This window comes from Monodelphis domestica, chromosome 1, assembly GCF_027887165.1.
Source record: "Monodelphis domestica isolate mMonDom1 chromosome 1, mMonDom1.pri, whole genome shotgun sequence".
NCBI lineage: Eukaryota > Metazoa > Chordata > Mammalia > Didelphimorphia > Didelphidae > Monodelphis > Monodelphis domestica.
In genome coordinates, this window is record NC_077227.1 from 291,917,342 (window position 1) to 291,931,707 (window position 14,366).

The window sequence follows — 14,366 nt, forward strand, 5'->3', positions numbered from 1 at the left end:
TAAGAATTGAAATTGTGTAGGGCTTTAAATGCCAAGTTAAGAATTTTGTGTTTGATACTAAAGGCAATATGAGAGTCTTTCATCTCAAGTCTTTCAAATGAGTCAGTCACATCTGCTTTTTGGAATATCAGTTTATCAGATTGAATTGGAGAAAGGAGATACTAGAGGCAGGAAGACCAATCGGGAAGCTTCAGGAACAAGAGGTTGTGTTTGCATTAGGATAGAGGCTATGATTAGTGGAAATAAAAGAGAAGGGCAATAAGAGAGAATTGTTAATTTACTTACTTTGTAAGGATAGGGATAAAGAAGAGGAAAGAGTTGATGATTGTGACAAGGAAATAACTTTTAAAAGACTGATATATATTAATTTAAGGTCGCCAAGGAATTCAGCTATGTAATTCCTAAATGAAAACTCAAGTCAGCCGTCAACCTTTTATGGAGTTTAATTACAAACAGGAGGAAGAAAGGAATTAGAGATAGAGAGATAGAGGTAGAGAGAAAGGGGAGAGAAGGGAATATGATTCCCAGATTTTAGTGCTGTATCAGTAGAAGGATGGGTAGCTTAGTGAGGAGGAAATGTAATTAATTCTCACTTAGTCAAGTTGAATCTCAAGTTGTTTTTGGAGTAAATATTCAGTTGATGCTGTTTGGCAGGCAATAGATTAGGGTTTAGAGAATTTTTAGGAGTTATCTGCATAGAAATAATGATTGAAATCATAGAGTTGATAAGGAGGGAGAAAAGACAAAAGGACTTGCAAGTTAAAAAAAAATTTTTTTTTTACAGGCCAGGTGATAAGTTATGGGGATACAAAGAATGGCAAAAAGTAATCCTTATCCTCAAGAAGCGCACAGTTTAATGAGAGAGATACAAAGGAGATATAGACAGAATGAATTGGAGATAATTTCAGAGGGAAAGACATTACAATTAGTGGAGGACTTCTTGCAGAAGGTGGCATGTTAGCTGAGACTTGAAGGGGAGACAGAAAAGCCAGGAGGAAGAGATGAAGAAAGAAAACATTCTAGAAATGGAGGATAGTTTGGACTATGCTCAGAGGAAGGAGATGGCTGTGTTTTTTGGGAGATGCAACAAGGAGGTCAGTGTCACTGGTTTTTATGTGTTTGGGGGGTAGTAAGATCTAAGAAGACTGGAAAGATATGAAGGGGGTTTAATGTGAAAGTACCAAGACATGAAGGGTTTGATATAAAGATAAGAAGTCAAATGGAGGATGATTTTGTATTTGAACCTGGATGTAATGGGTAGACTTCAGAGTTTATTGAATGATTCGAATGGGGGCGAGAGGAAAGCTGTGGCATGGTATTAACTTCTGATTTTTGGAAGATAATTTGACAGCTGAGTGGAGAACAGACAGAGGTGGGAAAGAGAATTGAGGCAGAGAAAACGTCCAGGAGCAGGGAGGAAGGGAGTAATTTACAGTGTCAAAAACTGTAAGGAAACCCAGAAGTACATGGCTTAAAAAAAAAAAAAGTCCATTAAATTTAGCAGTTATGTTATTGGTATCTTTTTAGAGCAATTTTCAATTGAAAGGTGAATTTAAAAACCAGATTTTATAAGGGCTTAAGAAGTTAGTGGGAGGTAAAAAAAAATGGAATCAAAGAATGCAGGTTAATTTATAACTATCAAGAACAAAGAAGTTGTCATTAATAGACAAAACAGTGGAAAGCTTACAGTAATTTAACAAGGAAGAAAAGTGCTTTTGTTCTGTCTTCTAACATTTTAGTTTGTAGCACTACTTACCTTTGCCCTGTTTTTTCCTTCTTTGTTTTCTTTCTTCCTTTCTCTTTTCAAAATACAATTTCAGTGTTCAACTGTTGGTAATTTCAGAACTATTATTTCATTTAGGTCCTCATTTCCTTGAAGCTTTCAAATTTATATTTATGGCATAATGTTATGCCATTTTACACTTGCTGCATTTATAGGTTGTTGGTGATTTTTTATATTAGAAATAAGAGCTTTTGTGGATTTTTCTCTTGGAAATAGGCCCATTTTTTTTACCTTTTTAAGATGCCTTTCAAGTGAACTGATTATGTAATTATGTAATTAGATTATGATTCAGTTTTGAGACTCATTGCATTTAATCATGTTGTTCTCTAAAATGTAGTGATCTTTGGTCCTTAGAACACTGTTATTAAGCTCTATATAAGTACTCTTTTTACTATTCTAGTGGGTATAAAGTGATACCTTGAGGTGGTCTTTTTATATTTCTCTTACTAGGACATTTGAGAATTTTTTCATTTATCTCTTCCTTTAGAAATTGTTTATTCTGATCTATAGGTCATTGCTCAAAATTGGGGAATATGTATCAATATTTGTATAGACCTTTATCAGATATATTTTGAGGGCAGAGGTATGCCCAGACTTATTTCATTGGTATGGAGAACTCCCCATGAGGTCACTTATACTGGCAGCTGATGGGTCACTTAGAGTCTGAGAGAACTGGCTGATGCACTGAGAAATTGTTGCTCATGGTCACTCAAATAGCAGCCATATATTTTATTTCAGAGACAGAGCTTGAACATCTTCTTGACTTTGACTATCTACCTTGCTGTGCTGCAAAGTGATATTTCTGATTCATTTCTTATAGAAACTTATTGAGGAAAAAGTATTTGCTAGAAATACATAATTTTAAATATATATTTTCCTATTTGATTAAAAATATTCCTCTTGGAGTAACCCTTAATGAGTATTCTTGTTGGTATAGTGAACTTTCATTGATGAAATTCCCTCTTAATAATGCAAGTTGGGAACTGTTCTCCATTTAAAAATTTTAGATAGCTGCTGGGGACTGGTTTAAATGACCCACCTAGGGTGATTGAACCACTATAATTGAACCCAGTTCTTTTTGATTCAGTCCAGCTCTTGTCAGCTATACCATGATAGTCTTATGGATTGTTCTAATTAGCTGAAGGGTTGCAGCTAGCAACTTTCTGTTTTAGATCTCACCAGAGACAATCCTTCAGTTGTACTCTTATCTTCTGGGTGCTTTTCCACTCTCTACAAACAAGCTTAAGTTTGTTCCATCCTCAGAAAACCATCACTTGATTAGACCATCCCAGCTAATTATTGTAATGTAGTTTTCTCTCACTTTTGGTAGTCTTACTGTCTCTTATCTCATTTCTTAATTCTTTGCAGACTGATTCCTGACCTTATCACTTAGTATAAACTTCACTTAGTATAAACTGTTTTCTCCAAAAATTTTAGCAAAAATCTCTTAAAAAATTTTTTTGTTTGTTTTCATCAGCCAAGATCTGCCTCTATCAGGAGGATCTGGGATCCCGGTTGGTTATTATGGCAATAAATGTAGTACAATAATATTTTATCACATTTATATGTATCTCTATACCATAAATGTTCATCTATTCCCCAGTTTATCAATGCCCCTTCAGATTCCTATTCTTTAATACTTTGTTTTGTGCAGAACTCCCATAATCTTCCTGTAGTTGTGCTTTCCCCCCTTTCACTTTTCTCTACTATCTCTGTACCCTGCTCTGTGTGTTTGTATGTTTTATGTGTGCTTTCTAGTGACCAGTTGTGATAGTGAAATCACTTTTAAAGATTGATATAATATTATTTAAGGTCGCCAAGGAATTTACTTATGAAATTCCTAAAATGAAACACTCAAGTCAGAATAGAGTTTATGGTTGTTTAATCACAAAGGGAGTAAGAAAGAAGGAGAGAGGGAAAAAAGGAAAAGGGTTAACTCAACCTTCTGGCAGAGCCAGAGGGAGTTTAGTCCCGAAGGCCAAGGTAGAAAGGAGAATCAGTCCTTGACTCATGTGACTGATCTGAAGGAAAGCTGTCTGTGGGCCTTCTCCCTGCTCAAGTTCCTAGCACAAACTGGTGCCTAGCCCTGTTCACAGGAAGTAAGCAAATTCCAGAGGCTGTTCCCTACCTCACTTCCTGTGCCTCACAAGTGCCAATGGTGACTCAAGCTTTGCTTGGAACAGCCCAGGTGGGCAGTTAGTTATTTCTGATTTGTCATTGACTAGCACATGCCTGTGTAGTGTGGGTGTGCACAATTTTGGGTGCTAGACCAAGCAAGATGGAGATTTTAAAATTCACAACTCCCCCTGTTGATGATTGGGATACTAGTCTCCCCAATTGATCACTAAACAGAAGCGTCCTGCACCCTGAAAAATTGTAACTGAAGTGTATACAAAAATTTACCCAATAAGAGGAAAACTACAATAGTTGTAGGTTAGGGGAAATAGGAGAGAGAGAGAGAGAGAGAGAGAGAGAGAGAGAGAGAGAGAGAGAGAGAGAGAGAGAGAGAGAGAGAGAGAGAGAGAGAGACAGAGAGAGAGAGAGAGACAGAGAGAGACAGAGAGAGAGAGAGAGAGAGAGAGAGAGAGAGAGAGAGAGAGAGAGAGAGAGAGAGAGAGAGAGCGCGCCTTTGGCATAAAAGTGTACATTCAAAAAATTGTTCAATCAACTGAACCCCAAGGTTCATTCCGGATCTTCCTCTAGTGAAAGACTTTTAGGTATCTTTCTGCAGACAGTTCATTCTCTGGATTCAGTTAGTTAGCAAGCTTCTTCTCTGAAGATCTATCTCGAACAAAATTTAAATCTTGGATTTTATGAAAATACAATCCCCCCTGAAGAGACTGTTGAAAAAACACCGAGTCTGGCTGAGGATGCAAGGGTTAGTTGTGAGGATTTGTGAGTTAATTCAAAAGGAAAACAAAACCAAAAATGAAAACAAAATAAAAAACAAAAAACAAAAGAAAAAAGGGAAAAAATTAAGGGGAAAAATATAAACCCTTTATATATATTTATATTAAAGAAGAATTCAAAATCAGTATCAAAATTTCAAAAATCTATACAAAATTTTGAGAAAGCAAGAATAAATTTTCTCACAGGCCCCTGTATTAGGGTCCAGTTAAGTAATTTCTAATCCCACAAGTCTGTAGGATAGAATGCAGTAAATTTCACTTACCCATTTGCAGCCAAGGCTATAGGAAGTTGCCATACTATAGGAGAGAAAAAAGGACCAGATTTTTATTTTTATAGGGAAGTGTCATTCCCTCGTCTGATTTTGCCTTCATTCTCAGGGATGGAGGGAGCCAGGATGATAGCCAACCTTTGGTACTTGTCTGTAGGTATTTTCACAAAGAGTATGGATACAAGGAAGGCCTACATCTTAACGTATGTCAAGTGTCACAACCCCAAGTCTCACACTAGGTTCAAGTTCTTAGTATTGGCTTAGAAGTGCATCAATCCTACCTGGATTGGTTTTTGATTTTTAGACCTGTAAGCTCTTTTGAAATTATCCAGGTTATCTCTGTGCTCCTTTTTTGATCCCGTTCCTAGAATCAGACACAAACATTAATCATAGTCTCACAACAATTATCAATGAATGGCAGGTTTCCATAGTCTAAAGCTGTTTGGGTATGTATTAATAATATAGCAAGAATATATATTTAAACTAATATTATTGTAAAATAAAATTAATATTGATTATATGTACCTTGAGTACATAGAAATAAGAAAAGGGAAAAAATAAAATATTTTAATAAAAGAAAAATAATAACAGAGAAAAGAAATAATAAAAATAATAATAAAAGAGAAAAAGAAAAAATAAATTCAGGAATTCAATGTTAAAAACAAAATAAAAGAGTTCTACTTGTCAATGGGTAGTTATCTCCAATGCATATATAGGATACAGTCAATCAGTCTCAATAGAAGATGCTCTCTTTACATGTGAGCAATGAATCCAAGAATCCTTTTCTCCAACCTTTATAGCTGTTGTAGTTAACAATATTTGGAATGGTCCTTCCCAGGAAGGCTGGGTTGCTCCTGTATGCTGGAAGTTCTTTATATACACGTTGTCTCCTGGGTTCAGGTTGTGAAGTGAGAAGTCTAGTGGTCCGGTTTCTACTGCAGCCCTGGATTCATGTAGTTCACGTAGTTTGTGCTGTTATTTCTGTATATAGGAAGCAATAGTAGTATCTCTCTCTAATAGCAATGTATAAGCCGGGGAGAAAGGCTTAGCCTGTATAGGCAGATGTCCAAAAAGCATCTCAAATGGTGAGATATGTAAGTCCTCTAGGCCTGCTTCTAAGATAAAATAGGGCCAGAGGGAGAATTTCAGGCCATTTTAAATGGGTCTCAGAGCATAATTTTCCAATCATAGTTTTAAGTTCTTTGTTCATCCTCTCAACTTGGCCTGAACTCTGGGGATGATATGGAACATGGAATTTTGGAGTTATCCCCAAGCAAGAATATATCTGATTTGGAATAGAATCAGTAAAATGACTTTCCCTATCGGAATCAATACGTGCTGGCAGGCCAAAGCGAGGAATAATTTCTTTTAAAAGCGCCTTAGCCAGCTGTGTGACCCTGGGCAAGTCACTTGACCCCCATTGCCTAGCCCATACCACTCTTCTGCCTTGGAACCAATACACAGTATTGACTCCAAGATGGAAGGTAAGGGTTTAAAAAAAAAAGCACCTTAGCAACAAAAGCCTCTGTGGCTCGGGCTGTGGGAAATGCTTCTGGCCATCTGGTCAGTTGGTGTACTATGACCAGACAAAATTTATATTGTCCAGCCTTTGGCATTGTTATAAAATCATATCTGCAGGTTCTCAAAAGGTGTGTAAGCCAGAGGACGCCCACCAAAGGCTTTTCCACGAAAGGCATGTTGGTTATATGCCTGGCAGGTAGAGCAGGCTGAACACACTTTAGAGGCTATGGTAGTTATACCAGGGGCTATTCATACTCTCTTAACAGAGTCTCTGATGCCCTGGGTACCAAAGTGGCCATTATTATGAATGGATTGGCAAATTTGGTGATAGAAACTTCTAGGGAGCAGGGGTTTTCCTTCAGATGACACCCAAAACATCTGTTTTGCTTTGAATTTTTGTTTCCATTTTTCCACTTCCTTTTCATTATAGGAAAGTGATAAATTTAAGTCATCAGTGGATGTTAGTGCCAAAAGTAGTTCATTCCTTTTCTCCCAATAGTGTATTTCTCTTTCCTTCTGTTTCCCTTCTTGGGGTGACTTAGACATAACAGAGGTATTCCCAGGCTTTGTCTTAATTGTATTTCTTCTGATGATGATAGTGTTCAGAAGGTGATACATAAAACGTATTATCTTCACACATTTGATTGTAAGAATTTTATCTTCATTTAACAGTTGTTATCATTGTTCATGCTTACCTTTTTATGTTCTCTTTACTCTTGTTTGAATTGCGAAGTTTCTATACAGCATTTTCATCTGGAATGCTTAGAAGTCCTTTTTTTCACTAAATGTTCATTCCACTTTTCTGAATAAGTATTTCTTATGTTATGGAATATATAGTATTTTTAACTTTTCAATCTTTTATAGTTGTGACTCCTAAATTATGTGTATCCCTAACTGTGGGTCCTCAGTACTTGAATTTTTTGGTAGTGTGAAAGTTTTCTTTGACTTAGATTTTGACTATAATCGAAAATGGATTTTAATTATAATGTTCTTGGGAGTTTATATTAGAGTCTCTAACTGGTGGATTCTTTCAGCTAAACTTTGCTTTCTGATTTAAAAACAAACAAAACACACTTTTGTCTGATTTAAAGCAGGAGAATGGTAAGGGCTAGGCAATGGGGACTAAGTGACTTGCCCAGGTTCACACAGCTAGAAAGTATCTGAGGCCAGATTTGAATTGAGATCCTCCTGCCTCCAGGCCTTCACTATATCCACTATACTGCCTAGCTTCCTCCTTGCCTTCTGATTTTAAAAGACCTAGGCAGTTTTCCTTTAAGATTTATTGAAATATGCATCTATGCCTTTTTTTTTGGTCATGGCATTTAGAGAGTCCAACAATCTTTAACTTTTCTCTTTGTTCTGTTTTCTAGTCACTTGTTTTGGTATAAATACCTTGCATTTCCATTTTCTTTCAGCCATTTCACTTTGTTTTACTGTTTTTTAATGCTTTATGGGTTCATTGGCTTTTATTTTTTAATCCATTTTAATTTTCAAGGAATTTGTTGCTTTAGCTGTGCTTTGTACCTTTTTGTATCACTCTGTTAACACTTTCTTTTATAGCTTTAGCTTCTTAAAAATCATTTTATAAAACAAACAAAAACCTCTTCTTTCATTTCGTCCAAGAATTCTAGTTGAGTTTGTGCACAAGCTTTGTTTTACTCTGAGGTTTAGCTTTACAAGAGGTTTTGGAGTCATTCTCTGATGTATTTTTGTCTTGAACATCTGTTCCACCATAGTAGTTTCTTATATCGAGGTTCTTTTTTCTGTTTGCTTATTCTTCTTGCTTTCTTCCTAACTTTGGACTTGTTTTTGGGGTTGAACTCTGCTACATTTCTGGAGAGAGAAGGTCTAGACTAGTTCCTTTGCTGCTTTTTTTGGTGTTTTTGAGTGTTGTATTAATTCAGGATTTCAGATATGGGTAGGGACCTGCAAGCTTTCAGTATTTCCAAAGTGGTCTTATGAAGGGGATAGTCTTATTGGTGCTCACTTTGGTCTGAGCTCTTTGAAGTTACTTACCTTGATCAGCACTGTGGAACTTTTCTAAGGATAATGGATTAAATGTATAATATACATACATACAATTAAATGGAAAGAGTAATTTAAATATTAAAATACCCAAATAAACCAAAATTATAGTGTCCAGATTAAAATACTCTAATTTAAAGAATAAAGTAAAAACTTGATACTGTAAACCTTAAAATTTCTTAGACTTGTGAATGTTAGAAATTTCCCCATTGCCAACATTAGGTAGGGAGGGTCCTTCTCCTCCCTACCTAAGACTACTTTAGGACAGAAACCTTTTGCTAAACAATGGAAAGGTCTTTGACCTATGCTTAAGCATAGAACAGGAAGTTCTTTGAGTCATGATTGATTTTAGAATTAATACAATAGAGATACTTAGAATGACAGAACCAGATCTTGGAAAATACAATCTCCACCCTACTCAGAGTAAAAGGATTTAGGAAGGGCTCCAGCAAAGGATCAAGATTTAATTATTTGAGAATATGACCTTCAACAGACATATGCAAAGCCACAGACCTCTGGCGGTCCTGGGTTAAGCTAGAGCCACCATTGGCACAGGGAAGACATGGACAGTGATTGGTAGATGTGAGAACTGAGTGGAGGGAACTTAGATGGTTTCCTTAAAGATAGCGGGGTCTGAGGACTGAGGGGTGCGAGAGGTTTTGCTCTGAGAGGTTTTGCTTTGAGAGGTTGAGCTCTGAGGAGCTTGCTCTGAAGGAGGCTGGAGGTGGAGGCCCCTGAGACTGTTTCTCCATTTTGGTCACGTGAGTGATAGGGACTGATCTCTTTTCTTTGCCTCAGCTATCTAAGGGCTTGGGCCTTTTGGCCCAGCCTAAACAGAGGGGGTATTTAAGCCTTATTCCCTTCTCTCTCTCTCTCTCTCTCTCTCTCTCTCTTCTCTTTCTCTTCTCTCTCTCTCTCTCTCTCTCTCTCTCTCTCTCTCTCTCTCTCTCTCTCTCTCTAATACCTTTCTTCCTCCTGTTTGTAATTAAAAACTCCATAAAAGGTTGACTGCTGACTTGAGTTTTCATTTAGGAATTACATAGCTTAATTCCTCAGCGACCTTAAATTAATATATATCAGTCTTTTAAAGTGATTTCCTTGTCACAATACATAGTAGGCTCTTCATAATTAAAGTTCTAAAATACCTGTTCAAGGCTGTCTTAACATTCCAATATATGAACCCTTTGCTCAAACCAAAGCAGCCCATACACCCTGAAATTATATGTATTTTTAACTCCTAAGTGCCTGCTGTTTGTACTGCACTATATGCTTCCCATCTCTGAAAATCCCTAACCTAGAAATTGAAAACCTTTGCTGTTTTCTACATATTCAAATACTACATATTTTTCAAATCTTGGGTAAATCCTACCTCCTCCTTTATGCCTTCCTTGGGGATAACCAGTGGAAATGATCTTTCCCTCCTGGGATATCTCTTTAGCACTTAAAATACAATAAAAAATTTTACATGCATCTCTTCACTCCAACAAAATAACAAAACTCAAGATTAAGGATTGTGATTTTTCTTTTTACATTTTTAAAATAACTAACATTCATTTTGCAATACTTACTGTTTTATGATAATTAGTGATCACCAAAGAAAATCTAAGAAACGGGCTTAAAAAAGTTTGAAATCAAGTGGATCAAGCTGTTTGACAATTGGGTTTCTGATTATAAACTTTCAAACTAAAATATTTTGAATGTCCTTTTAATTTATTATTTTTTTTTGTGGATTTTCTTTTTAGGAAGAAAAAATCCACAATTGATCCTTCATTGTTCAAGTACAAGGTGCAACCCATTAAAAAGGAATTATATGAATCTGTTGTGGTTAAAGCATCTCAAATAAGGTAAAATTCTGAAGTACAAATAAAGCTAGAATGATGAAATAAGTTTATATGTATGTTAAAGTCAGATGAACTATGGTGTAGAACACACATATGTTACAGCCTTTTTGAATAGTAGAATATAAGTTGTTTATTGCCATTATAAAAAGAGGTCGGTTGAATTTCTGTGCTTTTGGTTTGGATCAACAAATGCCCCATACTAAGAAATCAGAATAGAGTTGCTATGGTGCATAACTCCTTACTTCCAAATGCAGAGATGTCAATGGATGTATTTCACTTATCCTTTGAAAAATGTTGACAATGGAAATAAGTATAACGTCTATTAAAAATACAATTTTGAAACCTTATGTGAATGTGTCAGAGAGGAACTTTCTATCACCAGATGAGTTGTGAGTTGGTAACCTCTTTAAGTAGAAAGTCATAATGTGAAAATGGTCAGAATTCAGAGTTAAATGAGTACATTTTACAGTATATGCCTGGTAATCTTATCTTCAGAAAGGAAGTACTAATATTCCTATTAATGAGTCCATTACCTACCTCAATTCAGAGAGCTCAAACAAAAGACAAAAGAAGAGGATGAAGATCTAAATAATGAGCAGGTGAAAGAACAGAATACAATTAATAGTCATGTGAAAAACATGATAATGATGAAACTAAATACCAAAATTTCCGAGATGCTGCCAAAGCAATCCTTAAATCACATCCTTATAAACATACATTTAAAAAATAGGGGAAAAAAGGAGAGAATTATGTGAACTCAATTTGCCTAAAATAAATTAGAAAGCTAAAATAAATACAAAAGTGGAGATATTTAAAATTGGAATAGAAATAGATAAATTAGGTACCAAAAACTATAGATGTAAATAAAACAAAAAGCTGGTTCTTTGAAAACACTTGATAAGATTTATAGTCTTTTACTCAACTTGGTTAAAAAAAAGAAAGCAGAAAATAAGTGAAACATAAGAATATTCACAAAAAATATATATTGTCTAATTTAATATGAGGAAATAGAATATGTTAAAAGAACATTGAACAAACCATAAGTAAGCATTCTTGAGAAAAAATTTCTAGGACCTTATATAAGGATTCACAAGTGAATTATACTTAATTTGTAAAGAATATTTAATTTCCATACCACATAAACTTGTAAAGAATATTTAATTTCCATACCACATAAACTATTTGAGAAAATAGGTAAAGAAGATGTTTTACTAAATTCCTTTTATGGTACAGGTATCATGCTGACACCTAAACCAAAAGAGTAAAAACAGAGAAAAATATCAACCAATTTCCTATTATTGATTCTAAATTAAAAAATAAAATATGGCAAGATTATAGCAATATATTGTAAGAATTTTAAATTCTTACCTCGTGGAATTTATACCAGTAATGCAGGACTAGTTCAAATTAAGAAAACTGCAAGCATAATTGACTATCAGTCTCCAAAATGACAACTCATTTGATCTCAAAAGATGCAGAAAAAAGCCATTGACAAAATATGAAAATCCATTTCTGTTAAAAGCACTGGAAACCATAGCAATAAATGGTCTTTTCTTGAAGTGACAATATATATCTAAAACCATCAGCACACATCTGTAATGGTGAGAAACTAGAATACTTCCCAATAAAATTAGAGATAAAGCAAGATTGCTCATTATCACCATTATTATCAGTTATTATACTAGAAATGCTATGGTGTATTAATAAAAGAAGTAAAATAAATTGAAGAAATTGTAGTGGGCTGTGAGGAAACAAAATTATTACTCTTTGTAGAGAATCTGTTAAAAAACTTCTTGAGACTATTAATGATTTTAGCAAAGATATGAAAGAAATCCACATAAATCATCAACATTTCTATATTTTACCAACAAAGTCAAGCAGGAAGACATAAAAAGAGAAATTCTATTCTTCAGACCATAGAAAATATCTGGGTGGGGTTTGCCTTATGAAGGCAGACCTGTATGAATGCAGTTATAAAACACCACACAAAGGCAGATCTAAACAATTGATACTATAGCAATTACTTTTGGATAGGTAAATATAATATGGATATATTATTTGGATAAGTAAATATAATACAAATTATAATTTTACCTAACTTAATTTAGTTATTCAAAGGCACATCAATTCAACTACCTAAAATTATTTTATTGAGCTAGAAAAAAATTCCTCTGGAAGAACAAAAGGCCAAGAAATGCCAATGGAAAAAAATGTGAAAGAAGACAGATCTCAAATTGTAAATACAAAGTCATAATCATGAAAACAATCTTGTACTAGCTAAAAAATAGAGTAGTGGATCACTGGAATAGATTTGGTACATAGTAACTAGTAAGTATGGCAATCTAGTGTTTGAAAAACCCAAGATTCAAGCTTTTGGGACAAGAACTCCCTGTTTGACAAAAAACGTTGGGAAAATTTTAAAGCAGTTTGGCAGAAACTAGGTACAGCTTAACACCTCACATTGTATATATCAAGATAAGTTCAAAATGGCTAAATAATTTTGATATAAAGCAAATAGGGGAACATGGAAAATTTTGCATGTCAGATTTATGAATAAGAGAAGATTATGTTACTGAACAAGAGGTACAGAATATTATAGAAAGGGAAAATGAGTAATTTTGATTCCATTAAATTATATTTTTGTAGAAACAAAAGCAATGCACCGCAATTTAGAAGGGAAGTAGGAAATCCAGAAAAAAATTTTGGATGAAGTATTTCTGATTTGTCTCATTTCTCAAATATATAGAGAACTAAGACAAATTTATAAGAATATGACTCAATCCCCTATTGATAAATAGTCAGAAGATTTGAATAGGTAGTTTTCAGAAGGACAAAATCAATGCTATAATAATAAGAATATGACTCAATCCCCTATTGATAAATAGTCAGAAGATTTGAATAGGTAGTTTTCAGAAGGACAAAATCAAGGCTATAATAATCATATGGAAAATATTCTTTAAGGTGATTGAACTGTCCATATACTTTGACTCTGGTTGATATACTAATGGCTCAAGTTGGTTAGAAGAAAGCCCTCTGTGTACCAAAATATTTGTCGGAGTACTTTTTTGTGATGTAGATAATTGGAAACATCTACTGGATATTTGCTAAAAAAAAACACTGGTACATGAATATAATAGAATATTAATGTGCTGATAGAAATGACAAATATTATGGATACAGAGAAGCATGGAAAGATGTACATGGACACAAACAGAATGAAGTAAGTAGAGCCAAGAAAGTAATAATGACTTAATGAATACAACAATAGAGATGTAAAAAACAGTTCTTAAAAAACAAAAGTGAGTATTCAAAAATGACTAAAACCCCAAATAAAGAAGACATAGGCATAGATACCCTCATCCCACCCCTTTACAGAACTGGGAGTTCCTCAGTTGTTGCACATTGACATTTTCAGACTTACAGTGTTTACTGCAGTTATGCTGACCTCTCTCTCTCTCCCCTCCCTCTCTCTCTCTCTCTCTCTCTCTCTCTCGCTCTCTCGCTCTCTCACTCTCTTGCTCTCTCTCTCTCTCTCTCTCTCGCTCTCTCTTGCTCTCTCTCGCGTGCATGCATCCAGCTTCTCTCTCGCTCTCTCTCGCGTCCATGCATCCAGCTTACCTCCTTTTCCCATTTTTTGGTTTTTAAAAAATACCATTTTTTAATATAGGATAATACCTGGGAGGAGATTCATTAGGGGCTACCCCAAGAAAGTGTGGTGATATTTTTTAAAGGAGAGGAAAAAATATCTTTCCTCTCCTTTTTCTTTTCTTTTTTTTCCAAAAAAGTAGTGAATAAGTTGCTATTTATGTTTTTGGAGGATCATCAGTCTATTTGAGTATTTAAGAGTATGGCTCATCAATAGAATCAATTAATCACATACTTTCCATTATGCAGGAATAGAATTTGAAATGAATAATGGTGACTGTTCCAAAAGTTTATAGAATTTTATAAAATTTAAAAGAATACTTTTTTACTGGAGGACAAGGCTTGTTTTCCTGCAATTATACATACCTTATCA

General features: G+C 34.7%; 1 protein-coding gene across 2 annotated transcripts in view; it reads left to right on the forward strand.

The window, feature by feature from the left end:
• Window positions 1-14,366, forward strand: part of BAZ1A (bromodomain adjacent to zinc finger domain 1A) — a 160,120-nt gene that overhangs the window by 57,680 nt on the left and 88,074 nt on the right. For both annotated transcript variants that reach the window (XM_016427028.2, XM_016427024.2), the window contains one exon: window positions 10,250-10,351. In XM_016427028.2, coding sequence (XP_016282514.2) covers window positions 10,250-10,351 — 102 coding nt within the window. The remainder of the gene's footprint in view (window positions 1-10,249; window positions 10,352-14,366) is intronic.